At 56.1% G+C, this 27,781-nt stretch overlaps 1 protein-coding gene across 1 annotated transcript in view; it reads right to left on the bottom strand.

The window, feature by feature from the left end:
* Positions 1-833: 833 nt before the first annotated feature.
* Positions 834-27,781, bottom strand: part of SETD1A (SET domain containing 1A, histone lysine methyltransferase) — a 46,770-nt gene continuing 19,822 nt past the window's right edge. The window contains exons 4-21 of the mRNA XM_074954280.1: positions 20,013-20,111; positions 19,197-19,467; positions 17,817-17,938; positions 16,790-17,013; positions 15,142-16,216; positions 13,958-14,824; positions 13,066-13,242; positions 12,761-12,851; positions 12,165-12,298; positions 11,792-11,897; positions 10,403-10,642; positions 8,582-9,904; positions 7,889-8,058; positions 7,363-7,473; positions 6,922-7,041; positions 6,476-6,613; positions 4,224-5,644; positions 834-3,548 (exon numbers count right to left, since the gene is read on the bottom strand). Of these exons, the coding sequence (XP_074810381.1) occupies positions 5,471-5,644; positions 6,476-6,613; positions 6,922-7,041; positions 7,363-7,473; positions 7,889-8,058; positions 8,582-9,904; positions 10,403-10,642; positions 11,792-11,897; positions 12,165-12,298; positions 12,761-12,851; positions 13,066-13,242; positions 13,958-14,824; positions 15,142-16,216; positions 16,790-17,013; positions 17,817-17,938; positions 19,197-19,467; positions 20,013-20,111 (5,442 nt within the window). The 3' untranslated portion in view covers positions 834-3,548; positions 4,224-5,470. The remainder of the gene's footprint in view (positions 3,549-4,223; positions 5,645-6,475; positions 6,614-6,921; positions 7,042-7,362; positions 7,474-7,888; positions 8,059-8,581; positions 9,905-10,402; positions 10,643-11,791; positions 11,898-12,164; positions 12,299-12,760; positions 12,852-13,065; positions 13,243-13,957; positions 14,825-15,141; positions 16,217-16,789; positions 17,014-17,816; positions 17,939-19,196; positions 19,468-20,012; positions 20,112-27,781) is intronic.

The raw sequence follows: 27,781 nt of genomic DNA, 5'->3' as shown, positions 1-27,781 counted from the left end.
CCATGTCCCATTCCCGCCCCCCTGAGCAAGCTAGTCTCCTGGCCAGGTGTCGGAGCGGGGCCGGGCCCCCCCAGAGCAGGGGTGACCAACCTGTGGCTCCGGAGCCCCGTGCGGCTCTTCAGAAGTTAACATGCGGCTCCTCGTCTAGGCACCAACTCCAGGGCTGGAGCGACAGGCGCCAGCTTTCCAATGTGCCGGGGGGGGCTCACTGCTCAAGCCCTGGCTCTGCCACAGGCCCTGCCCCCACTCCACCCCTTCCCGCCCCCTCCCCTGAGCCTGCAGTGCCCTCGCTTCTCCCCCCAGGCACCCAGAGCCTCCTGCACGCCACAAAACAGCTGATCGGGGGGGGGGGGGAGGCAGCGCTGGGGGGGGCAGCCGGGGGGGGGGGAGGCAGCGCTGGGGGGGGGGGCAGCCGGGGGGGAGGGGGCAGGAGGCGCTGGGAGCAGGAGCTGATGGGGGGGCTGCTGGCGTATTACTGGGGCTCTTTGGAACTGTACATGGGTAAATTCTGGCCCCGGCTCAGGCTGGCCACCTCTGCCCTAGAGGGTAAAGGCCCCATGTCCCATTCCCCACCCCTGGGCCAGCCAGTCCTGGGTCGAGATTGGAAAACCAGCCAATCTCACTCACTCACACTCACACACTCTCTCTCTCTCTCTCAGATGAGCGGGGAGAAGGGGGAGAGAGAGAGACACACACACACACACACACACGAAAACGTAAGACGCACAACCAGGATCAGAAAAAATATAAATAAGCCCCAATTGGGTGCCTGTATTTTTTTTTTTTTAAACAATAAAAGTTTAATGACATTTATAAAAATGTGCTCTCGGGCACCAAGTATTGAATCCACAACTTATTAACATATGTACAGTAGGGAACCGAGGAGAGCAAATTAAAGAGCGCGCGCGGAGGGAAATCGCTCACATTGTGGTGAAGAAGGGGCAGGGGAACGTGTCTGTGTTTTCTTCACTCTCTGAGCTGAACACGGTCGTTCAGCTCCCCCCGCTGGAGAGATCTTTGACAACACACACAGAGAAGGGGGGGGGGACTTTTGGGAGGGTGTTTTTTGACCTACCCTAGAGCTCTGGGAGTCGGTTCTGAGTGGGTTTTGTCTAATACAGATGTATGGGGTGATCTTTTCTCCCATCTGAGTTTCTGATCTGGTTTCTCTCGGCTCAGAAGCTAATGCTGGACAGAGATCATTGGAAACTGCTTTACATCCATGTCTAGTTCTGGATATTCTCTGTGTCCCGACCTGGAGGAAGATTCCTTCTTTGGGGGTTATTTCCAAGAAAGCGATGGTTCAGCTGGGACGGGAGAAGAGAGATCCCAAAGCACCCCATACCCAAGAGATCCAAACCCTCAAAGGCAGAAGGGAGGAAATCTCAAGACGACAGATACCTGTTTCAGAGACCTACTTAATGTGATTGCTGAACGCAAGGTTGGCTGAGTTCCAGTAGAAACGGACGAGGACTTTGACAGGTTGCGATGCAGACAAGACACAGGTCTGGTTGACTCTTAAATCGAAGTCCGTCAGATGGTCTTGCATCGCTTTCCATTCATGGGGAATGTCTGGGGAGTTAAGAGGGGAAGAGTTCGTGGCTTTGGAGTTAAATCAAGAGGAGGTGTTGACAAAAAAAGAAAAAAGAAAAACGAAATACATCAGCTGCTGGGGTCAGATGGCAGGGCGATTCATGCCGGTCAGGGGCAGCTACCAGGACAGATATTCCCCACAGTAGATGGGTTTTGAAATTGATTTTCTCCCTCCAGGATGAGCAAAAGGTGAAGCTGTGATTTTTCAAAAGCCTATCCTCGTTGGCGGGTCTGCGCCTTTCCAACCAGGGCGATTTAGAAACCCGACTCCCATTTATCATTGAAGCTCAATCTCGTCTTTGGAAAGACGCAGGGCTCGCTGAGATCCAACGAGACACAGGTGCTGTGGCCCACACACACACTGAAGTCAACAGAGTTAGACGTCTATATACCGTCGAGAATCTGGACCTCTCTCTAAATCCTGTGGGTCTCTAAGTGACCACGGTAGCTTTGAAAAGTTTGAGAGACTAGCCTAAAAGCCTTGACGAATATACATATTCCAGAGCACGGGCCTGAAATCTTGCTTTCTGAGCTGACAGGAGGTCCCCATTTTCCCCACACACGTGTGGAGCCGGATTGGCAAAAACATTTATTCTGACACCAAAAGCTAGAAGTGAGCCCAGAGATTAAAATCAGTGTTGAGAAAATGAGGCAAGTTACAAACCATTGCAGACAGAAACGGTTAAAAAAAATCAAACAAGGAGCTGGTGGGTTTAAAAATCGGTAAACCAGCTTCAAATTGGGGGAGTTCTGAGTTGTTAGGCACATGTTAAATGCCATGTATCACGGCCCTACAGAGATTGCTTTCTGGCTTAGAGCCCGCTCGGAAGAGGGGACACATGAGTGTAAGGTTTTAAAAACAGGCCTTTTCTTCTCTTCTCCTCCGCGCCCAAGAGGGAAAATTGATGTCCAAGATGATCTCATCAGGAGGAAAAGTTAGGCACTGTATTAAAGTTGAATTAAAAAATACACAGAGGAAACTGCCAGTTTCAGTGGGTTTAGAGGTTCGAGTCTATAGCCCATGGCTGGTGTATTTCTATCTAGCGAGTTGCAGGGGGAATGGCAGGTTTATATGTCTTCATTGTGCACAGGGTGGAGTTTGGACAAGACACACACTCAGTTATGATTCAGCGAGAAATAAATTTGTCACAAATGTCACTCTACAGGAAGGGGCAGATTCTGCTCCAGGAGTAAATCCAGAGTGAATCTGCTGATGCCAGTGTGAATCTGCAATCAATTCCACTGATTCCAACAAAAATTTGTTACACCAGAGGAAATCTGGAGTAACTTTAATGGAGACTCTCCAGGTTCAGACTGGTGTGACTGGGATCAGAATTTGGCCATAGCCCTGCAGAACTCAGTGGAGTCAATCTGGATTTACCTCAAGATTCTCCCACTGCCCATCTCAGATGAACCGTTACCCAGTTCAATTTCATTTGCTGAAAACTCTCCAAGGGACAGGGACAGCCGCTGCCAGAAAGACCAGTGTGTTTTCCCAGCATGGCGATGTGATGGTAGAGACAAAGCAGTTTCCAATCAAAGCCAGGAAGGTTTCCAACAGCCAAGGTTCGGCGGTTCGATCTCATGAGATGTTGAGGCCTTCGGACTGCCATCAGGAGAAAGATTTGCGCTCAAGACAAAAAGCTTTTGAAGCAGACTTGAGGAAAGAACAGCCTTGATTCTTCAGACACTGCTATTTCAGGGGTGCCCACACTGACACCTGAAAGGGGCCTGACTTTCAGGAAATGCTGACTATCTTCCCCTGGAAGCCAGATATTTGTGTGGGATCTCGAGCTAGCCACCCCAAAAATCACTAGCCAGTTTGGAAAAGTGGATACTTGGCTGGCAAAGGAGAACAGTGCTAAGGGTTACAATTTGGCTGTCGATCTCAGCTCTGGCTTTACACCTTGGAGTCCCGTATAGGAAGGGCAAATGTATTGGCATCTAGATCGGCCCTGTGGATGAGAGAAGAGAATTTGCGGATGGATACATGGTTAATCTGAACCTTGGAAAGGTGAACGCAAAACTTAACGAGAAGAGAATCTGGGGAAGGAACTGTAGGTATGGATAATCCAAACCTCGAAAAGGCAGATGCAACAACAAACAAGATTTGGTGATTTACGCTTTAGGACAGAACAGCCCAAAGCTCAGAAACAGGGACAGGAATTTAACTGCTTTCCCAAACAAAATCCCATCAAAACAGAGTTGAAGGCAAATCAACATCTCATAGATTGGACCCTGGACAGTCCAGCCACCTTGACAAAATCTACCGGGGGGAAGCATTCATCTTTTGAAAACAGAGCCATAATCCCAACCAGCGTCGGGTTGAGATGCGCGAACGACACCACAAAAGTTGGGGCAAGATTGGCTTGTGGATATGGAGCCAGATTTCCTGTTTTCCCGTCTTTCAGAACCGACTCCCATAAAAAAAGCAACTCAAACAAACTATATTTTCTCCAGTGCCCATCCATAAAGGGCTTTCTGCTTTCACCCCAGGGATAATAAAGCAAACTTTCCCTTGAAGGAAATTAAATTGGGGCGAGGGGAAAAAGAGAGCTATTATTTACAACCATTTTTTTCTTTTTTAGTAGGAAGAGGGGAAAAAAATAATAAAAAGAATATTTACATACCAATAACTTTTGTGTGTTTCTACAAGAAACAGCCAGTCCATCTGGAATATATACACAACTTTCTTCTCCTAAAGAAAAATTAACAGGGGGTCTTGATTCTGGTCTCAGCTTACGCTGGAGATACGCTCTGCCCGAGCGACACTGGGGTGAGCGAGAGGAGAATCCAGCCCCTTTATTATTATCTATTTGTGTTTTTGTTTTTTTTTAATATGTCGGGGGGGAGGGGCACACACTGATTGGCAGCAGGATACGGAGATGAAGTGATCTGATTGGTTCTGTTATATTTGAGAGGGGACTGGGTATTGTTTTGTTTTGTCCAGAGGGAAAGATTTCTCCCCCTTTAGAGGGGAAAGAAATATCAGGACATTAATGCTAAAGGGTTGCGGGACTTTGCGAGGCACTGCAATCAAAGGGTGAAGGCTGTGATCATTGTGGAGTGAATCAGGAGTGGCACCTGTTATAAAATTGATGAGAGGGGGAACAGAACAGTAAAAACCCGACCATGCTAAACAGATCCTCCCCCTCTGTAGAGGGCGCTCGGGAGCTACCTGGTGCGGGTGGGGGACTGGGTGGGAAGAGCAGCAGGAACAAACAGATGGGGGGACAGGAAGAGTCTGCTTCAGGCTCTAATGCTTTGGACTCCGACCCCTTGGATGATTAGATACACAGCTGGCGCTTTCAGCTGCTTGCGTACTGACCATGGCAAGACCACGGCATTTCCCACCATGCTCGGCTCCCTTCCCCTGACAACTGGGTGGCGACAGGTGTCCATCAAGCAGGAGGACAGGGGAGAAGGGAAGGATCCTGCAGGCAAGGACCCGAATTCCTCTTCAGAGGCAGGGAATATAAATGCAACGCAAAACTCCCAACTGCGTTGGAAAGAGGGCAGCTCTGCTCTCAGCACACACTCTGCTCTGCTGCCCCCAAAGCATCCTGGGGATTTGGGTCAAGCGCCCCTGGTCCTAAGCAGATCTGCATGTTGGGAGTCGTGGGCGGGGAAGGAACGAGTCTTGCCTGGGAAAAGCTGCTTCCAACTCATCTCCTGCCAAAACGCTGTCAACATTGGCTCTGGAGCCAATCTGCAGGGTGGGCGGGGATCACTAAAGGCAACCTGAATCCGGACCTGGCTTCCCCAGGGGGAGGGTGGATCCCGGCAGAGAACCGACTGGCCGCGGGCCCCATTACCAAGCCACGTGGAGCTCATAAGGCGCCGGAGGACGGGGCAGGGAACACAATAAATACGGCTCTCAGTTCAGGGTGCCGCGGCAGTTCTCGGTGCCGCACAGGCAGGGAATCTTGTTCTCCTCGATGGGGAACTTGTAGTCGTAGGTGATCTCCTCGTTGACGCTGATGGGCTGCTTGGAATAGATGACGATCTTCTTCTGAGCCTCTATGGTGATCACTTTGGCGTAGCAGTTGGGCTGAGGGATACAGGGAGTGGGGTGAGCTACAGCCACGTTATCCACACCCGCCCCAGCTGGGAGGGCCCTCCCACGGGGATATGGAGAGCCCACCCCAGCGCCCTTGAGCCCTGCTCTCATTGGTACACAGGCTACGGAGGGCAGGGACCCAGGAGATTGGGGATCAATCCCGCTCTGCCACTGACTCCCTGTGTGAACGCAGAGTCGCTGCATCTCTCCGGGCCTTGGCTTCCCCAGCTGTAAAGCGGCGCCATATAAGCAGGGTGGCCCAGACTGACAGACCAAGCTTGGAGACGAGCGAGGGGACGGAGGGGCGGACAGAGGACAGGCGGACAGAGAGCTGGGAGGGAGGGACGGGTGGAAGCAGACAGAGCCTGGACGGGTGGATGAACAAATCCAGGAACAGAGGGAGCCCGGCCCAGCGGCTCCGACCCCTACCCAGGGCACTGCGTACAGACTCTCATGAAGCCTGGGTGGAGAGGGAGGGGATGAGGAACAACCTGGAGCACAGATGCCCTCACACCGACTCGACAGGCACTGAGGCCTCTCCCTGAGCCCACAGGCACCCCCGCAGGGTGAGAAGCCAGCAGCCTGGTCCCCCCTCCCTGAGTCCACGGGTGCCCCCACTCAGGGCAAGAAGCCCAGCAGCTCTGTCCCCGCTCTTGAACCCACAGGCGCCCGCCTCAGGGAATGAAGCCTGCAGCTCTGTCCCCCTTCCTTGAGCCCACGGATGCTCCCCCAGCATGAGAAGCCAGCAGCCCTGTCCCCACTCCCTGAGCCCACGGGTGCCCCCCCGGCCCGGGTGAGAAGCCAGCAGCCCCGTCCCCTCACCGTGCAGCAGTGGTTGATGAAGCGGGCCAGGTTGCCGCACTTGGTGGCATCGATGATGGTGTCGTGGTCGACGCGGAACAGGTAGCTGCTGCCGATGCCCTCCTGCACGTAGCGCTTCTCCCGCATGTCGGCCACCACCTGCAGGCAGGGGGATAGCGGTGAAGACACCGAGAGCCTGGGCCATGCACTGCCCGCAGCCTGCCACTGAACCCTGCGGGAACAGCTGCACACCGACGGCTCGCCTGGCACCGAATGGCAGCCAACTCTGGGGAGGGGCAGCTGGAGAAGAGCCGCACTGCACACGGATGGCTCACCCCGTGCTGAGATGCAGCCACCTGTGGGGTAGGGCAACTGGGGGACAGACCCTTGTCAATTTCACCCCCCCACACACACACACAGAGCCTGGCACCGATAGGGCAGTGCCACTGCCACACCCCTGGACTCACCTGCCGGATGTTCTGCCCCACATACTCAATCACCATCTCATCGGCAGCGATCGGCTCCATGGCGAACAGGCCCCACTCATGGATACGGCTCCGGCCAAACCGCAGCTTCTTCTTACGGAACTGGAGTGAGGGGGGACAGGACGGTTACAGTACTGGTGTGACTGGGACACACTGGTCTTAGGGGCAGTCATGTCCCTGCACCGAACTGCTGCCCCACATCCTGCTGCACAGCACCCCCAGAGCCACAGTGGGCAAGGGGGCCAGGACTGACCGCCAGGGGAGAGCGCCCCCTGCTGAGCCCTCCACCCCACTCCCTGCAGCACAGGGCCCCCTAGTGCACTGGGGTCAGTGCCTCCCAAGACATCCTCTGCCCTTCTGTAGCCAGGGAAGCCAGTCCTGCCCCACATGCCCCACCGAGGATCCGCAGCGCTGAGCACATACCTTGAGCTGATTGAGCTTCAGCAAGTCGCTGTCCAGGATGGCAGAGGAGCCGATGGCGCTGAGCAGGCGCCGCTGCTCCGACCTCCGCTCCGACAGGATGCGGTTGGTGCCCTGGGAGACGGCAGGAGAGGGGGTTAGAGCATCTGTCCTCGCAAAAGGGATCACATCACCGACGCCCCCACCCACTCTCCAAGTCTGCAAGGGGAACAGGCGACCGGGGATGATTCAGCCCTGGGTGGGGACAGGCGAGATGGGCCCGGCTGGGGTATCTCCACCTCTGCCAGGTGACAATCCCGTCCCCCGGTGAGACTGGCCCAGCTGGGGTGTCTCCATCTCCGCCAGGGGAACAAGCTGGTGGGGACGACCTGCCCTGGGTGGGGACAGGCGAGATGGGGCCGACTGGGGCGTCTCCATTTCTGCCCGGGGAACAAGCAGTCAGGGACAATCCTGCCCCAAGTGGAGATGGGCCCCCCAGGGCGTCTCCATCTCTGCCAGGGGCTCAGGCTGCCGGGGACGCTCCTGATACCTGGGTGTCCATCACCTCCAGCTCCTGTGCCGTCACAGGACACACGTCGAGATATTTGTCCTTCTCCTTTTTGCTGATGGGGTAGTAGCCTTCGCTGCGGGCACAGCCAGTCTGGTGCTCCCGCAGGTCCGACGACTTCCGCTTCCGCTTGGGGTTGGCAATGTTGGTGAGTGGGGGCAGAGGTTAAGGAAAAGGCCGGCTGGGAGAGACCAACATGCCCAGACTCCTCATCCCCTCCACGGGACAGGATCCATGGGCCGTTCAGCCTCTCTCGGGCTGGCAGCATGAGCTGTGCCAACAGGGGCAGACAGGGATGCCAACCGCTCAGGCCACAGGGTACAGACCCCACAATCTCATGTTCTCTAGGACACCAGGCATTCAGCTGACTGCTAAACCTCTGGGGCCTTATGGGAGCCAGCGCCCCCAGAGGGGAAAGGTCCCGTGTCCCATTTCTCAGTCCCTGAGCCAGCAGGTCCCTCACCCTGGGGCCAGATTGGAGCCAACTCCCCCTAGAGGGGAACCCCCCCCCCCGCTCCCCGTCACCTTCCCCACCTCCAGCCCCGTGCTGAACGGGATGGGAGCCAGCACCCCCTAGAGGGGAAAGGTCCCGTGTCCCATTGCCAGCCCCCCTCCACCCCACCTGGGATGGGATGGGAGCCAGCGCCCCCCCCAGAGGCTCCACAGTAAGGATATTGGTGTGGTGCACCCAGTGGGTGTCGTTGAGCCAGTCGGTGCTGTTGTCCTCCTGCAGCAGGCGCTCGTAGGTGAGTTTCAGGTAGTGCATGTCCTCCACGTCCAGTCCCGAGTTCCAGATGTCGTAGAGGATGGTCATCTGCTCGAACTCGCTGCGGGTCTCAAAGGAGGGAAGGGGCTGAGGCCAGGGCTTGTGCGAGTGGGAGCGCAGCGTCCTCCGGCGCGTCTCGCCAGCGTCAGCGTCCTCGCTCTCCTCCTCTTCTTCTTCGCTCTCCGAGGGGCAGGGCTCCGAGGCCGGGGAGTCCGGTGCCTCCTCTTTGTCTCGGTGTCGCTTCCTCCTGGCCCGCTCCTCCCCAGCCAGTGCCAGGAGGGCGCCCACCTCGGGCTCAGCCTTGGCCTCGCTGGCCTCCGCCACCACCTCCTCCGGGGCCTCCAGCACCTCCCCCACGTGCCCCCCGAAGAGATCCACCCGCAGCAGCTCAGCTGGGCCCGGGGCCTCCTCCTCGGCCTTGGCTGCTCGCCGGGGAGGTGGCGGCGCCGCTCTCACAGCCATGGCGTAGTTGTGCTCCAGGAGGATGCTGTTGTCTCGGGGTGCGGGCAGGGCGCGGGGGGGCGACTGCTCCTCCGCCTCATCGGACGTCTCCGTGCCCTCTGAATCCTCAGCCTCCTCTTTGGCGCAGCCAATGGGCATCTTCAGGGCGATGTCTGCCAGCACGGCCAGGTCCACACCGCCCGCCTCGGGCTGGTTGGCCAGCTCCAGGAGGGAGGAGGCGCCCAGCTGCTCCCGAAGCCGCAGCCGCTCGGCCTCCCCACTGGCCAGGGGCCGTGGGGGCTCCGAGGAGCGGGAACGGGAGCGACGGCGTCCGCTGCCGGCAGGTGGCTCCTCGGCCCAGCACTTCACCAGCGAGGCGTGGTCGGCCGGCAGGTTGCTGATGGTTCTTTGGCTGGCTTTGGGGGGCTCCCGCTTACGCCCCCCACTGAAGGGAGGCTTGGGGGCAGGGGGCGGCGTGGCAGGGCGGGGGGTGTCCTGCGCTAAGGGCACTTGGGGCATTGGCGCGGCGGGTTCCACAGGCACTACTGGGGGAGGTGCTAGCTCCTCGGCAGGGGGCGGGGGCGGGGGAGGAAGGGGAAGTGAGGACGGGGCTACTTCGGCCACCTTCTCTGCCCCCGCCTTGGCCACCTCCTCCTCGCCAGGGGCTGAGAAGGAGACTGTTTTCCGGCGCTTCTTGGGGGGTGGCAGGAGGGGGATGGGCGAGGAGGGGCGAGGAGTCAGCTCAGCCTCACGCTCCTCCGGGGGGGCGGCTTTCTGCTCCGCTGCGGGCTCTGCGAGAAGGGAGATCACAGGGGGTTAGAGAGCACCCCAACCACACACCGAGATGGAACCCAGGGCCCCTCACTGCCTCCTGGCCTGGCCCGTCCTGCACCCCACTTCAGTGCCTCCCACCACAGGCCTCAGCCGGAAGAGCCTATGTCAGCTCAACCCCTTCCCGGCATGGCCCCCATCCTGCCGTCCGTGGGCCCCGACACATGGCATGATATCCCTGATCTCCAACAACGTACTCTCACCCTCCGCTCCTGCTAGACGGGGCATCTCCATCTCTGCCAGGGAGCAGATGGCTGGGGACGACCCAGCCCCGGGTGGGCACGGGCGAGATGGGCCCAAATGGGGCGTCTCCATCTCTACCAGCGTCGGGGAAAACCCTGCCCTGGGTGGGGGCAGGTGAGATGGGCCCGGATGGGGTCTCTCCATCTCTGTCGGGAAGCAGACAGTTGGGAACGATCCTGCCCTTCCTGAGGGGATGGATGTAATTGGCTACGTACCTAGCGTGGCCTCTTTGACCTTGTCCAGTTCCGTGCCTGCCAAGGACGCAGCTTTGCTCTCCTTCCCTGCTGGCTCCACGGGGCAGCTGTCCATGGTGGACTCGTCCATGGTGTTCTCCGCTTCGTCCGAGGAGGAGGAGGAGGAGGACGAGCTGCTCTCAGAGTCCGAAGCGCTGTCGCTGTCTTCGTCTGATTCCTCGTAAAGGGAGTATATAGAGGAGTCCTCGCTCTCTGCTGCTTCTAGGCAAAGCAAAGGGCAGCTCAGTCTCCACTGTATAGCAATCTATTGCCGCGATGCAGCCACCTCTGGGACGGAGCAGCTGGGAACAGCCGCACAGTGACTCTGCACAGGGATGGCTCTCCCCGTGCTGAGATGCAGCCACCTCTGGGGCGGGGCAGCTGGGAACAGCCGCACAGTGACTCTGCACAGGGATGGCTCTCCCCATGCCGCAATGCAGTCACCTCTGGGGCGGGGCAGCTGGGAACAGCCGCACAGTGACTCTGCACAGGGATGGCTCTTGCTGTGCTGAGATGCAGCCACCTCTGGGGCGGGGCAGCTGGGAACAGCTGCACAGTGACTGCACAAGAATGGCTCTCCCCGTGCTGGGATGCAGCCACCTCTGGGGCGGGGCAGCTGGGAACAGCCGCACAGTGACTGCACAGGGATGGCTCTCCCCGTGCTGAGATGCAGCCGCCTCTGGGGTGGGGCAGCTGGGAACAGCCGCACAGTGACTCTGCACAGGGATGGCTCTCCCCGTGCCGCAATGCAGCCACCTCTGGGGCGGGGCAGCTGGGAACAGCCACACAGTGACGGCTCTCCCCATGCTGAGATGCAGCCACCTCTGGGGCGGAGCAGCTGGGAACAGCCGCACAGTGACTGCACAAGAATGGCTCTCCCCGTGCTGGGATGCAGCCACCTCTGGGGCGGGGCAGCTGGGAACAGCCGCACAGTGACTCTGCACAGGGATGCGCGGCAGCTGAGGAACAGTGCTACCACATGGGGGCGGCTCGCCCAGTGCTGGGGGGCAGCTGGGTAACAGCCCCACACAAACATTCAATCTTTCGGGGGGAAGCGATGGAGAGCTCTGCGTTGGGCTGGATGCACAGGGGGGAAAGAGGGAGCCAGAGCGCAGTAAGCGGATCTGGCCAGCACACCGGGGTTCGTGCTCCGACTCTTGCTGAAGAGGATCCAGGACTTTTGATCACCATCGAACATCAGAGGCCTGGTCCCTGCCTCATCTGAAAGACGGATCTTTATGTGCTGTTAACGCTGGGCACTGGGGCCAGCACTGACTGCCAGGGTTGAGCGCCCCCTGCTGAGCCCTGCCTCGCCCCCTGCAGCGCAGCGCCCCCTAGTGCCAACAATGGGAAACATCCCAGTTCTTTTACCTTCTGATTCCTCTTCCTTGTCGCTGTGTGCTGCATCCTCCTCTTCCTCCTCCCGCCGCTGCTCTTCCTCCTCCTCCTCTTCATCCGGCTCGTCGTCTTCCTCCTCCTTGAAAGGATAAAATAGGGCACATGGAGAGAGCTCTTGGGGTTCTGGAAAGGCTGGGAGAATCTTTTACCTTTGGGGGCTCCCTGACCCCCAGGCAAACCACCCTCAACTTACCTGGGAGATGGAGTCTTCAAATGGGGAGGGGAAACTGAGGCAGACAGACAGGGAAGGGATTACATGCAGAGAAGATGGGCCCGGACAGGGGGTCTCCACCTGTGCCGGGGAACAGACTGCTGGAGATGGGCTAGAAGTGGCGGCTGCTCTCACCTTCTCCGAGGATGACTCTTCAGAGGTCTCTTCCCCTTCGCTGTCCAGGCAGAAGAGCTTCCGTCGCTTGCCCGGCCCCTTGATCCACTCTTCATCCCGCTTGGATCCCTTTGGTCCTTGAGCAGCCTCCTTGTCTGTGAGGGGCAAGGGCAGGGAACATTTACAGGGAGATGAACCCAGGAGTCCTAGCTGGCTGCCAGCCAGCCAGCCCGCCCCCCCCGCCCTTCTCCAATCCACCAGAGCCCACTGCCCTCCCAGAGCTGGGGAGAGATCCAAGGAGTCCTGGCTCCAAGCCAACTACTCTAACCCACCAGACCCACTCTCCTCCCAAGGCCAGGGACAGAATCCAGGAGTCCTGGCTCCCAGCCCCCACTATTTTAACCCACTAGAACCAGCTCCCCTCCCAGTGCTGGGGATAGAACCCAGCTGTCCTGGCTCAAAGCCCCCCCGCTCTAACCCACAAGACCCCACTGCCGTCCCAAAGGTAGGGAGAGAATCGAGGCTCCCCGCTCTCACCCACTAAACTGCCACCCCCCTCCCAAGGCCGGGGATAGAACTCCCAATCCCACTGACACCGCTCACAAGAGACTGCTCACCATCCTCCTCCTCCTCCTCCGCGGGAGTGGAAGGCCGGGGTCGCGTCTCTTCACTGCTCTCCGAGATCTCAGAAGGCTCTTTCCTTTTCACCTGCAAAGAGCACAGTGGCTGCCAGGGACAGGAGCAGCTTGGGGAGTTGACAGGCTAAGAGCAGGCGCCCCCTAGAGGGGAAAGGCCCCATGTCCATCCCTCCCCCGCCCCCCCATCAGCCAGCCAGTCCCACGCCCTGGGACCAGATGAGAGCCAGCGTCCCCCAAAGGGGAAAGGCCCCATGTCCATTCCCAGGCAGCTGAGGTACATTTACCTTGAAGGACGGGAGCCTGAGTGCCCCACGGAGGCCGGTTCCGAAGCTGAAGCCCTCGAGGCTGACGGTGCCGCCGCTCTTGGCCCAGTCGACCAAGGACAGCAGGGCCGGATCTTTGAGTTTGGTTTTCTCCTTCTCCTCCTCCTTGGCCTGTTGCTTGGCTGCGTTTTGGAAGGGCTGAAGCCAGGACACCCTATTATAACTCTGCCAAGAGCCCCGTGACAAGGCCCCATGCCGGGGGGGCTGAGTTCTGCCTTGGGAATGGCACAGGGTGCAGAAGTGCACATTGAACCCAGCCCCCCTGCTCTAACTCACTAGGTCCCACTCGCCCACACAGACACAGGGATAGAACCCAAGTCCTGGCTCCCAGCCCCCCTGCTCTAACCCACTAGACCCCACTCCCCTCCCAGAGCTGGGAATTGAACCCAGGAGGCCTCACTCCCAGGCCCAGCCCCCATTCAAACCCACCAGACCCACTGCCCTCCCAAGGGTGGAATAGAATCCAGGCACATCCTGACTTCCAGCCCCCACTCTGAAAATGGAACCCACCCCCCTTTTCGACAAGGCCTGAGTCAGGAACAGTGCCAACCAGTGGCTTGACACAGGGAGGGGTGGGGGCACGCCCACAGCATCTGGAAATGGGGAAGCGGGAGGGAGATAAGAGGGCTGGAGGGGCTCATGGCTGCGGGGTTGGAGAGGCATACTCCTGCACCACCCAGTAGGCTGGCGGTAGGGTGCGGGGGGCGGTCAATGCTCTGATTTCCAGGGAGTTGGTGGAGAGGGGAAGAGATACCAGGGCTGGAGGTTGGGGGTGCCCACTGCTCCAACTCACAAGGGGCTGGAGGTCGGGGAGGCCCCACAGCTCCAATAGTGGGGGGCTCCCGGCTCTCACCTTGGCTTTCTGCTCTTTGCGCTCCCACCACTTGTCGAAGGTGCTGAAGGCCACATTCTCCACCATCTTGCGGTTGAGGTCACGCTGCATGATGCTCTTCATCTCCTGAGTCAGGGTGGCCAGGACGCTGTCCACAGTGGAAGCATGTGGGTTGCAGGGCGCCTCCTCCTGGTAGCCCCACGTCGCTGCCCGGTAGTCCAGCAGTCGCTGCGGTTGTGACGGGGGCGGCGGAGGCGGGGGCTGCTCCGAGCCGGGCGGTGGCTCCTCGGTGCTGGCCGGCTGCTGCAGGAAAAGCTGGTCTCTCGGGAAGTGGCGGCTGTCCTGGTCCAGCAGGTAGTGCCCATAGAGTGGGTGGCTGGCGAACGCTGCCTCCTGATGGTAGGGGAAGGGCTCTTCGAACTGCCCCTTGCCCTGGCGCAGCTGGTGCAGCCGGCTCAGCATCTGGGTCTGCATCTGGAAGGACATGGGCATCCCGCCCCACTGGTTGCCCAGCCGGTTCATCAGCTCCAGGGAGTTAACGAAGTCATAGATGTGGGGGGGAGCAGCCGCCCCGGGTCCTGTGCCCGCCGTGCCTGCCTGCGCCCCGTAGTCCGGGAGGCCCGGCGCCTGCAGGTGGTGGGGTGGTGGGGCCTGGGGGTAGTCGGCCTCACCCGTCAGGTGGGGCAGGGAGACTGACATGAGGGGCTGCAGTGGGTAGGTAGGGGGCGGCTCCGGTGGGTGGGCGAAGGCCGAGACACCCAGCGGGAGGTGGCCGAGGCCCGCAGGCAGCACCGGGAAGTGTGGATCGGCCGGCGCCGACCCCGTGGGCTCCTCCTCCGCCTCCTCCTCCGAGATCTCCATGTCCTCGCCCGATGACTGCTGGGAGGCCTGGGGAAGGAGGCGGGGTTATGACACGCCCCCCCGTTCCAGCAACAGGCCCTGTCCTACCCGGACACCCGCTGCCCCCTCCCGCAGCACTCCCACCCCCACCCCACCCTCCAATCCCACCCCTCTCCTCCCTCTCCAAACCCACATCATCCCCACAAGTCCTGGCTTCCAGCCCCCCTGCTCTAACCCACTAGATCCCACTCCCCTCCCACAACTGCTGATAGAACCCAGGAGTCCTGACTCCCAGCGCCCCCCTTCCCCCGCCCTCTAATTCACTAGACCCCACCCCCTCCCAGACCCCAGGAGCAGCATCTCACCCTGTCCTGCCCGTTGGCCTTAGGCGACTCTACCCCGGCGTCCGGAGCTGGTACCACATCCTCAAAGCTGACAGGCAGGGGTGGGGGCGGGGTGCAGGGCCCATGCGGTTCTGCCCCCTTTGCCCCCGCCTTGCCCCCTTCCTCCTCGTCTTCCTCAGTGTCTGAATTGAGGAAGGAGAACTTGGACCTCTGCTCCTTCAGCAGCATCTCAATGCGCGAATCCAGGCTGCTGTGGTGGGCAAATGGGACGCTCTCATTGGTGGTCTCTGGTGCCGGGGAGCCCAAACGGGCCGGCGAGGCCTGGGGGGCCGGCGACTGGGCCTGATCTTCAGCGCTGGCAGCCGCAGGGCTGGGCTCTTCCTTGCTTTCCTGAGCCAGAAATTCCGTGGGGGGCAGGGAGTTGGCAGCAAAGGTCTCAGCCGTGGGCAGCAGCCGGTAATCCTGATCACAGGGGTGTGGCTCCGGGGGTAGCGGGAAGGGCTCCAGGGGGGCCGGGTAGGGAGGGTAGATGGCACTAGGGGCTGCGAAGGACTCCCCTTGCTGGCCGAAGCTGTGGCTGTTCTGGAAGAGGGTCCCATCCGGCGTGGCTGGAGCCACGGGGTAAGAAGCTGCCGTGGTGGAAGCGGAGGAGGAAGAGGAAGAAGAAGAGGAGGAGGAGGAAGAGGAAGAAGAAGAGGAGGAGGAGGAAGAGGAAGAAGAAGCAGGGGTGGGATCGTCCCGCTGGGGGCGCTCCCGGTGCCGGGACTGATAAGTGGAGTCCTCTCTTTGGTGGGAGCGGTGGGCGGAGGAAGAGGAGGAGTGGTGTGAGGAGGAGCGTCCCTCGGAGGAGTGGCGGCGTTGGTAGCGCCCGCCTGCCCCCTCGTACTGCTGGTTGTAGGGCGAGTAGTGGGGGTCATTGGGGCGGTAGTGCGAGGAGGCGGCGGTGGCGGCAGCTGTGGAGGAGGAAGAGGAGGAGGAGGAGGAGGAAGCAGAGTAGTGCCGGCGGGAATACGACTCCGGGTAGCTGTTCTCGTGCCTGCGGGACTTGTAGGAGGTCGGCTCCGGGTGATAACTGGAGTAGCTGGGCGTGCCTTGCCTAGGAGATGGAGGAGGAAAGACACAGGCAGTGAAATCCGGGCACCGCAGGAACAGCTGTTAGACCCACCGCCGCTCACACCGAGCGGGTCGGGGCAGCTGGATCACAGCCACACACAACGCCGCACAAGGCCGGCTCATCCAGCACTGAGATACTGAGGCCAGCCCTGACTGCCAAAGGAGAGCGGCCCCTACTGAGGCCCTGCCCCGTAGCACAGCGCCCCCTAGCACCGCACTGACTGCCAGGGGAGAGCGCACCCTGCTGACTCCCTTCCCTGCAACACAGCACCCCCTAGTGCCACACAGGGGCCAGCCCTGACTGCCAAAGGAGAGCGGCCCCTACTGAGGCCCTGCCCCGCTCCCTGCAGCACAGTGCCCCCTAGTGCCACACTGGGGCATTGGGGTCTAGAACTGACTGCCAGGGAAAGCACCCACCACTGAGCCCCTGCCCCACTCCCTGCAGCACCCTCTCAGTCTCCCATCCAGGCTCAGCTCCAGCCCAGCTGCCTGGCGTGAACGCTAATGGCGCAGGGAAGCTGAGCATTAGGTCCAGCAGAGAGTGCAGAGCAGGTACCTGCTGGAGTAGGCCGAGTCTTGGGAATACGGCGTTCCTCCTCGGGGGGTGTGCGGGGTCCCCTGGGACGACTGGGGGGTAAACTGACCATAGAACGAGGGGGTGTCCTGGCGAGCACTGGAGTATGGGGTGTCCTGAGAGCAAGGGGTCCCATTGCCGGGCGTCGAACCCACAGTGCTGGCTGAGTAGGAGGAGTCGGTGGATTGGCGCCGTCGGGACTCTGACTACAGGAGGAAGGAAAAGAAGTTTAAAGACATCTGGGGTGGGGCAGCTAGGAACCGCCACACAGCGACACCGCATGGGGATGGCTCGCCCAGCTCTGAGATGCAGCCACCTCTGGGGCAGGGCAGCTGGGAACCGCCACACAGCAACACCGCATGGGGATGGCTCGCCCAGCTCTGAGATGCAGCCACCTCTGGGGCAGGGCAGCTGGGAACCGCCACACAGCAACACCGCATGGGGATGGCTCGCCCAGCTCGGAGATGCAGCCACCTCTGGGGCAGGGCAGCTGGGAACCGCCACACAGCGACACCGCATGGGGTGGCTCGCCCGGCTCTGAGATGCAGCCACCTCTGGGGCGGGGCAGCTGGGAACCGCCACACAGCGACACCGCATGGGGATGGCTCGCCTGGCTCTGAGATGCAGCCACCTCTGGGGCAGGGCAGCTGGGGAACAGCCACACACAGCACTGCACAGGGGTGGCTCGCCAGGCACTCAGATGCAGGCACCCCTGGGCAGGAGCACCTGAAGGACAGCTGCACAGCAGCGCCACATGGGGATGGCTCACCTGGCAGTGAGATGCAGCCAGCTCTGGGGCGGTGCAGCAGGATAATGGCTACACACAACGCTGCACAGGGATGGCTTGCCTGGAGCTGAGATGCAGCCACCTCTTGGGCAGCTGGAGAACAGTTTGTAGCTCTGACAAGTCAGGCTACTTATTCCCAATCCTAAACATGGCCATCGATGCCTGAATCTGAGACGTGGAGTAAGAGCCTGGCTCCCAGCCCACCCCGCCAGCCTCCTGTACCGTCTCAGCCTGGGTCACAGGCGCTGGGAATTTCTCGCTCAGAGATTTGCCCCCGGTGGGAACAGTCTGAGGGGTGTAGGAGCCGTTGACGATCAGCTCATAGTACTTCATCCGCTGCTGTCCTGTAGGGGCAGGGAGAGAGCACATTTGAGAGAAAAGGTCAGGCTTGGTAATTCTAGTCGGTGATTCACGATGCAGCCGCTCCTGGGGCAGAGCGCAACAGCGACACCAAATACCACTAAATGGCGCCCACCCCATTTTTCCAGTTTGCTGACAGAACGGCTCAGCTAAGCGGCGATCACAGCATATCCGGGAGGTGGAAAGACAGAGTGGGACTCTTAGGGGAACAGGAAGCCAGCCAGATACAGAGTCCTGGCACATCTGGGGTCCTTTATGGAATGGGGATGGCACAAGGATGAGTGAAAGGCGGCGGCAACCGGCCATTCTTCGTCCCAGCAGCTTCCCCCAGAAGGAAGCTGGGGCTTAAGCTGGGTCACCCTGCTGGCCGTCTGATCTCGGCTGCCCCTACGGCTGCCCCCTTGATCAATCCCTGGGGCACAGTTTAGTTTCCTGAAGACTGAGCTGCTTCAGTCTAAAGTCTCTGGGCTCCGTATAGGGGTGTACGGACACAAACCACCAGCCTGGGTCATAAAGGAGGCCAGACTAGATGATCCGTTGGTCCCTTCTGGACTGAAACGATGACACGCAATGGGTGCAAGGGTCCGATTTGGGATTTCCCTCTGTTATCACACAAAGAGGAGCCAGCTACCACAGGATCCCAGCAGAGAAAACCAGCCCCAATGGGGAGATGCCAGGGGTCGGAGACGAGAAGCACTCTCTGACCCCAATGGGGAGGTATTTAAAATACAAGACACCTCCTGCGGAGGACGCTTCCCAGGTGACTGGATGGTGACAAGATCTGCTCTAGCTGACAGGAGCTGTGGGCTGGAGGCAGGAATCCCAGGGCCTGGGTTATCCAGGAGGTCAGACCAGATGCAGGCTCTGAATGCAGGAACCAGATGCACTCCTGCATTCCGAACAGAGCCTAAGGGTCCCCTGCCCCTCACCCCTTCTGGGAGCGCAGCCACCCCTGCCACGTGGTGGGTCTTTGACCGGAGAGGTTTCAGCCACGTTCCTTAGAAAGTTGTTGGCATCCTGTTGCCAGTTAAGGGCCTAGATCCCCAGCTGGGGCACTGAGGGAAGAGCACCCCCTACTGATCCCCCAACACTGCTACATTGTCTTCATTCCCATTGGCTTTTAAGGAGCGACAGTGATTTGCACCAGCTGGGGAACTGACCCACAGGGAAAGGAATGAAGCACAATGGGGAGCATGGGGCCCAAGGAGAGGGGAGGGAAGGGCTCCAAGGTGAGGTTGGTACCTTTGATGTCCAGCTGGGCGTGGATGATGTTGCCCATGACCGAGGTGTTATGCAGGTTCTTGACAGTCTCCTTGGCTCCACGGGTGCTGGTGAAAAGCACCTTGGCCAGGCCCAGGTGCTTGCGGTTCTTGGGGTTGTAGAGAATCTCGATCTCCTCAATCTCCCCATACTTCTTGCACATCTCGGCCAGGAAGGGCTCCTTGATGTTGTCATTCAGCCGGGCGAAGGTCACCTCCTTCAGCGGGATCTGCCCAATGTAGAACTCGTCCAGCTGCCACCGGGGAGAGAGGAAAGATCAGCACCCACACACTGACCCCCATCGGCCTCCAGGCAGGGGGAATGGGCCCCTTCCCACCTAGGGGGCACCAGCTGTGATCCAGCACCAGGGCAGAGGGACTGACTGGCTGGCTCAAGTGGTGGGGAATGGGACACAGGGCCTTTTCCCCTCTAGGAGACGCTGGTTCCCATCCGGCTCCAGTGTTGGGGACTGGCTGGCTCAGGGGTAGGGAATGGGACACAGGGCCTTTCCCCTCTAGCGGGCACTGGCTCCAACGCAGGCCCATGTGGGGAGAATCCCACCTACCCCTCTTCACTACACAGCAGCCCCCAGTGGCCAAAAGGCTCTGGAAGTTGGCTAGATTCCAGCACACATCCAGATGGGAATGGCCTAGCTGAAGGATTAGCAGCTCACTGAGAGCCGCTGCAGTAGGGTCCCTGGGGCTGGCTCAGGGAGCGGCAGAGGGGAGCTTGCCGTCATGCTAGGGAGCTGGGACGCTCCAGGGAGAGCTGAGACCAGGCAAACCCCGCCCTGCTTACCTTGAACTTGGGAACAGGGAGCGACAGGTCTCTGTGCTTAGACCATATCCTGCGCGGCCGGGGGTCTCGTACGTCACCCACAGGAGTATATCCTGAATCCTGGGGGGGAGGAAGAAAGGTTAGCTGAAGGTTACCTTGCAAAGGACCTCAGTGGGTACCTGGACCAGAAAGACATGGGTATTAGGACTCCCGGATTTTATCCCTGGCTCTGGGAGCGGAGTGAGAGCTAGTGGTTAGAACAGGGGGCTGGCAGTCAGGACTCCCGGGTTCAGTTCCCGTTCTCTGGATTGTCTAGGACACTAGACAGCATTCATGTTTGAACAAGAGCATACAATAATCACCCCTAGCTCTTCAGTCACACTCTCTCATAAATCTCAGAACACTTTACAAAGGAAGTCAGGCTCACTAGCCCCATTTTACAGAAGGGGAAACTGAATCACAGTGGGAGACAGTGACTTGCCCAGGGTCACCCAACAAGCCAGTGGCAGTAACTCAGGTCTCCAGAATCCCAGCCCAGTGCTCTACTCACTAGGCCATGCTACCATAACATCCAATCTTCATTTTAAAATGCCAGGGATGGAGAATCTACCAATTTACCAACTGGTAAATTGTTCCAACAGTGAATTCCCCTCACTTACACCTGATTTCCAGTCTGACTGTGTCTGGCTTCCACTTCCAGCCACTGGATTGTGTTAGACCTTCGTTTGCTAGATTGCAGGGCCCATTATCAAATGTTTGTTCCCAATGGAGATACTTACAGCAAGGTTCGCGACGATTAGATTTTTATCTGCAAACGTTGCTTTCGCTATACGCACACAAACTGACAAAAAATATTTCCTTCGATAATAATTGATATTTACATCTAGGCAAAGTAAGAAAAATGCTGCTTGAGAGTTTTTTTTGACATGTGATGCTGACAATGTGTGTCTGAACGGTTATAAACCTTGAACTTTTTGAATGTCAGTGTCTGCGGTCATTAAATAATTATTGTTCCATCCCCCCATAACTTTACCTGCAACTGTGAAAATCTAAATTGATAAAAATCGAAAGAGCTGCTTCAAAAGAAACATGGATATTATCCATCATAATTATACAAGAAGAAAAACTGAATTTTGCTAAGCCTACTTACAGATTGTTACCCCTTCCCTTTCCCCTGCGGTGGATTTCTCTGCATTTGTTTTAACATGGTTGTATTCTCGTATAGCACTCTTCTCACACTATAGAAGGACGGCTGTGTTCTCGATTGGCATCCTGCGATCTCTAGGGGCTAATGTTTGTTTCACAGAGACAAAATCAGAGCCCTAATCTAGAGAAGTCACGTTCTCAGCTCCAGTACGCAGGGCTCATTCTCTTATTAAGGGCTCTGGGGAAGGTGACAGGTCAGTTTAATCAAGGGTTTTTATCTGAGGTTAGCTATGGTTATTGTTATTCCTACTGGCTGCCATGAGCAACTTGAACTCGTCAATTTCAGAAGTGGTTTCACAGAGGAACTGGAATCAGATTGCTAGGTTATGTGATTTCCAACTGTGCTATGTATATTCATAGATTCCAGAAGAGATCATTGTGATCATCTAGTCTGACCTCCTTCGTAACACAGGCCAGAGAACTTCTCCCAAACAATTCCTAGAGCAGATCTTTTAGGAAAGCTATCCAACCTTGATTTTAAAATGGTCATTGATGGGGAATCCACCACGACCCCTGCTGAATTGTTCCAATGGTTAATTACTCTCACTGTTAAAAATGTACACTTTATAAACAAGTTTCTCTCCCCTCCCTACTGCTCTGGGAAAGACCCCAACAAAAACAACAGCAGGGGAAAGGGACTGACAAGGAAGGGAGTGAAACTGACCAGACATAAAGCAATCAAATGAAGGCTGGGAAGGGGCAGGAGTGCTCTCTCTAAACATATATAATCTATAGGGGAAATACTGTTATTTACATATGGAATCTCAGCAGTCAGATACCACATGTATATAATCTATCCTCTACTCCAATATGTTATATAAATACACACAGTCCGGGGATAGATTATATCTAAATATAGGCTCTGATTGCTCAGGTTATATATTATACAATCTATTCCCATCCCACGATTATATGTATTATCATATACCCCGTACATAATATATATGTGGGGGGGATTTGACTGAGGGTGCTTTTAGATATACAGTGTTTCTTTAGGCAGAGATTTTGATGCAATGCACAGTTAGCCTGTGGAATTCACTGCTTTGGGGCCAAGAGCTAAGCAAAATTCTAAGGAGGCCAGGACTTTTCTGAGGATAATGAGAAGATCCATGGTTGTAGCGGTAAATATCAAAGAGACAAGAGTTTTGCATGGGATATAAACCCTCGTGCAAGAGGGTGCAAGCTCTGATGGGGGCTAGAAAGAAATCTGCCCAAAAGGGCAGGTTATTCCAGAATTGTCCCCTTCCTCTGAAGCAGTTGGTGCTGGCTACTGTTGGAGAAGGAATAGAAACCTAGATGGACTGTCCGTCTGATCTGAGGTGGCAGGACACCAGGCTAAATGGGCACATAGGTCTGATCTGAGGAAGTGGGATACCAACCTATATGGGCCCACAGGTTTGATCTGGGGCAGCAGGGATGGGGGCAGGTGATCTAGATGGGCCCATGTGTCTGATCCAGGGCAGGAGGGATACTAAGTTAGACTGGCCCATGGGTTTGATCTAGGGTGGAAGGGAGGAGGTGTGATATCAGACTAGATGGGCCCATGAGCCTAATCCAGGGCGGCATGGCAAGGGCAGGATACCAAGCTAAATGGGCCCAGAGGTCTGATCTGGGCGGGGCAGGGATGGGGAGCAGAATATCAGGCTAGATGGACCCATGGGTCCAATCTGTGGTGGCAATTATGTTTCTAATTACGCATTTGGTTTGAAACCTGTAGCAAAGTCTTATCTCTTTGGACATCGGTAACCACCTAGGGATAAAGGGTTGCCATAGAGGGGAAAAAAAAAATCTTAAGAATAAACTGCACAAGACCGCTGAGTTACAGCTGTGGGGGGACAGGCATATTGGAACAGACAGACTCGATCAGATCCATGGGCCCATCTAGCCTGGTTTCCTGCCCCTTCTGTGTCACCCTGGGTCAGACCCATGGGCCCATCTAGATCAGCATCCTGCCCACTCCCTGTCTCTCTGGATCACATCTAGCCTGGGATCCTGTCTCTCACAAGCTTTAGAGAAAAGGATCTGGGAGACTGGCAGTGGGTTCTGCTCAGTTCTGCTGCTGCACAGAGATCTGTGCGATGGGTTTTTAAGTCACGCCACTTGCCATTTATATAAATCTAAATAAAAAAACCCTGTGAGATAGAATTATGGGGTAACCTGCTGATAGGTCTATATTGTGGTAGGACCTAAAAGCCAGAATCATGGCCCAGGCCCCCACTGTACTAGGTGCTGAAAAAAAAACACAGAACAAAAAGACGCTCCCTGCCCCAGAGACCTTATGATCTAAGTATAAGACAAGAGACAACAGGTGAAGACAGAAAGACAAGCAGATGGGGGAGTACACTGAGCCAGGGTGGTGAGCCCAGCACACCTTTTTGTCAGCATCACGACAACGGAGAATTTTGAGGAGGGATTTTAAGGACAATGGGGTAGCCTGGGAGAAAGCACAAAAGTGCCTGTTTAAAAACATCACAAGTGAGCAGCGGCGGCCATAGGCAGACATCTCAAAAGCAAATGAGACAGGACAGATTGGGTGGGGACCAGCCGTGGAAGGGAAGACAAGCAGCTTAACTTTGATGCAATGGAGAAGGGGGAGCTAGTGTAGGGATGCAAAGTGAGGGGTGACACAGGCAAAGCGATGGGCTTGGAGAACTCTCTTTGCAGCAGCATTCTGAATGCATATGAGCAAGGCAAGACTGCATTTGTCAAGGCCAGAGAAGAGGACACTGCAACGATCCAGATGAGATGATGAGAGCCTAGGGGTTGTGTTTCTTCCCCACCTAAGGCAAGCAGAAATTAGCATCTGCCTGATATATCAGGATTTATATAGCCTAAGAAAATGTGTCAGAGATCCACATGGTCTGGTCTATGTCCCAGCCTGTGACTAATCCCTTGGGAGTGACCCTTTTACAGGGCCAAACCCCACAGGTTCACAAAGTTCCATGGCGGCAGGCCCATGTTCTCCATGAGTGGGCCTTTGGCATCAGCAATCCCACTCTCTCTTCATGGCTCCCTGCAGCAAATCCAGCCTGTGGGAGGCTGGTACTAGGCCCTCAGGGTGGATAAAAATCAATGTTTTTTTTTAAAAATAAAATAAAAAAAAAATCGAATTTATTTGATCTAAATCGGATTGTTTTGCTAAAATGCTTTTTGAGGAAAAAACCTATCTAAAGATAGTTTTAATTAAGTTGCATTATAGATCAAAGAGATCTCATCACGGAATAGGGATTAAAAATTCTAATTCTATAGTATGAGACAATATACTCATGTAATGTTTAAGAAAAGTTTTGCAAATGAGTTCCAATAGTTCACGGATTAGGGAACCAATCTTATGGGGTTCCAGGGGCTTCTGTATAGATTATTTAGGTTAATCTTTCTATCGACCCAATGGGACTCCGTGCTCAGTCTATAAGATACCATCAGAGATGCTTAGTTTTGCAGTTCTCAAACTGTGGATTTGTGTCTCCAGAGATAACATGCTTGTTAACAGCAAAAATTATTTTAAATATATATTTATTTATTTAGAGGTGAGAAATAACAGACCTCAACCTTATTGTCCCTCTGCAAATTTGTGTACAGAGTCAATCCCCTACCTCTCTCTAAAAGTGCAAAGTTTCAAAAAGTTCAATGAATAGAAGATTTTTGGGGGGCGGAATAGATCTGGACAAGGAGAAGAAGTCTGGAGATAAATGTGAGAAGGGAGGGACAGGCAGCAGAAACAAAAAAGTGAAACTGTTTGAGCAGCATATTCCAGAAGTCTTGAGGTCTTTCTGAGTGTAGCCTTCATTGATTTGAGATCTACCATATCATTCTCTCACTAGAAAGAAAAACCTATAATGGCAGCAGGCCGTAAGAGAGACCCAAGTTTGGGAATATTTTAATGAAGTTTCTCTACCTGTGGGTAAGCCAGGCATGCATACAAAATGCAAACAGTGCAACAAAGGCATAGTTGCCCGAATGAAATAACATCATGAGAAGTGTTCCTTCTCAGGAGGAAGCTGCGTTGAAGATGATGAAAGGAACATATTTGAACATGCAGCATCTTGAGGTTGGTAACAACCAACAAGAATGCACTTTTATGTAGAAATCCATGATTAAATCGAGTCTTCCTGACTAGTGATTTAAATCATGATTTAAATCAAATCCACCCTGGGGTCCCTCCAGGGTGCAAGGCTCCCAGTCAGTATTTACAGCAACACAGACAGCCTTTTCAAAACCAAGTAATTTACTAGTCACCTGGCTACAGCATCTGATAGTCCTGAGGTTAGCAAACAGAGGCAGAAGTTAAGCCCTAGTCCATCCTAGCCAAGTCAGTGCCACAAGCCAGCCCAGCAGTGAGAGATTCTCACTGTTACTTTGTCCATCCCGGTGACAGCAGCTGGGGCTAGGAACACAGGGGCTAGCAGGGGCTAGGAACTGCAGAAAGGCAGACCTGGCAAGAGGACTGCCTCGTTTGGATGCCAGTGATGGACTTAGGGTGGCATGAGCCCAGACAGGGTAGAGCACTGACTTCCTTGGTACTCTACAGAGCCCAGGTGTGATGGAAGAGTTAATTTGGGACTTTGCGTAACCCTGATCTTGCCAGAGGACTACCCCACCGCAATGTGGAAGGCATCGGAGGCTAAACGGATCAGCTGGACACTAGGAGGGAAACGAGGAAGAGCCACTGCCACGCCAAGCCAGAAGGGGGCACCAGCCATGGAAAAATGTTAGATTTTACTTTTTAAAATCTTTCAATTAAACATCCTTTTCTGTGTAACATTGGATAGTCACACACAAATCTGAGGCAGGTTTGAATGCAAAGTGAGTGAGAGGATGGTACAGCACCTAGTGCCAGGGGCATGATGCTGATCCAGGAGTGGGGCTACATAGTGCTAATGCCAAACAAAACGTTTATTGGCTCAACGTTTTCCTAATCTGCCATGTCTCTGTCTGGAGTCACCTGTTGTCACCTGTCTTGTACCTAGCTTGGCAGCTCTAAGAGGCAGGGACTGTTATGTCTGTCCAATGCCTACCACGATGGGGTCTTGGGCCAGGACTGGGCTCCTAGGCACTACCATAATATACCTAATAAATAACACACAGCCCCTGGCACAACGGCCACCTGGTCCATGACTGGGCTCCTAAAGGTTACAGTGACATAAACAACAAGAGTGTCACCCACTCCGTAGCTTGTCAGCCAAGCACAATGCCCACTTTAGGGGCTCCTGGCATCCCTAGATCCCGCCCCCCACCAAGATCCCTGGATATTCCCCTTTCATCCCCCATATTTCAGGGACTCCCTGCAACCCCCCACCACCAGTGCTGTGCTCTCTCCCCTGCCCCTATCTTCCCATGCCAGGGGCCAGGTATGTCCCCAATACACAAGAGGCTCTTTGTATCCCATGTCCCCACATTCCTCTGATGCCAGGGGTTCTGTGTCCCACATTCCTCTCTTCCCCTTACCACGGCTGTCTCTCCCCCATCCCCACCAATAGCAGGGGCTCTGTGCCCGCCCCCCATGCCTCCTGTGCCATATACCAGGGGTTGTGCATGGCCCTCCATGTCCCAAAGGGCCAGGTGACAAAGACCAGGCCCACAGGGAAAACCACCATGGCCTGCAGCTCAGTAAGAGGGTGCGAAACAGAGTGTGATGCTGGGGAGAGGAGAGCTGGGAGACACTCTCTCTAAATAGGGCTGGGAGCATAGAAAGAGGTCCTGGGAAACGGGACAGTATGGACTGGCAAGAAGATAGCCCAGTTATTGAGGGCCCCCAGGGCCAGTGTGGGTGCCACCTCACATGAGGGCGCAGCAATCATTGCTAATGGGGGAGGCTGAAGGGAGCGAGCAGAGGGCTGGGAGCCGACTGACTGGCAAATGAAAACAGAGCCTCTGAGAGGAAGGGCAAGGCTGGGTTTGAGAGTGTTTGAATCGCTGGGTTTGAGAGTGTTTGAATTTATACCCCAAAAGGAGCGCTGGGAGCCGGAGAATGACAAATGGAAGGGAAACTGAGGCACGGTAGGGCAACACTATGTGGATTTAACAGACATTATGGGAGCACTTCTCCTGCCGAGATCTGCAAAAGGTTTTTACAGCTCATCACCCACCCTTGGTGTTTTATTGGCTTCAACGGGCGTCCCTGGTGCAGGGCAGCAAGGTACATCAGAAACACACGCGCATTCAAGATGAGGAAATGGAGCAACAGGACTTGATATGCACAGCACCACCTACCACCCCGTGGTTTACAACTTAGCCACAATATGACATGACAGCAGGTGCGAATACTTTGTGGTTCAGCAGCCCTTTTCACAAGTAGACCCAGTGTGCTTTATCCAGAGCAATTAGTGACCCTCACATACCCGCCCACCAAGCTTTCGCCCTATTTTACACATGAAGAAACTGAGGCACAGAGCACAGGGAGGGACGTGCCCTAAGTTACACAATGAGACAGAAGTAGGGAAATAGAGATCAGGAGTCCTGACCCCTAGCCTTAACTTGCTCTAACTCATTAGACCCCACTCGCCTCCCAGAGCTGGGGATAGAACCCACGAGTCCTGGCTCCCAGCCTCCACTGCTCTGATGTATAAGCCCACAGTAAGAGGTGA

Source organism: Natator depressus, chromosome 6 (assembly GCF_965152275.1).
Source record: "Natator depressus isolate rNatDep1 chromosome 6, rNatDep2.hap1, whole genome shotgun sequence".
Lineage (NCBI taxonomy): Eukaryota > Metazoa > Chordata > Testudines > Cheloniidae > Natator > Natator depressus.
The sequence above is the reverse complement of the archived record's forward strand: the minus strand, read 5'-3'. Positions and strand labels throughout refer to the sequence as shown.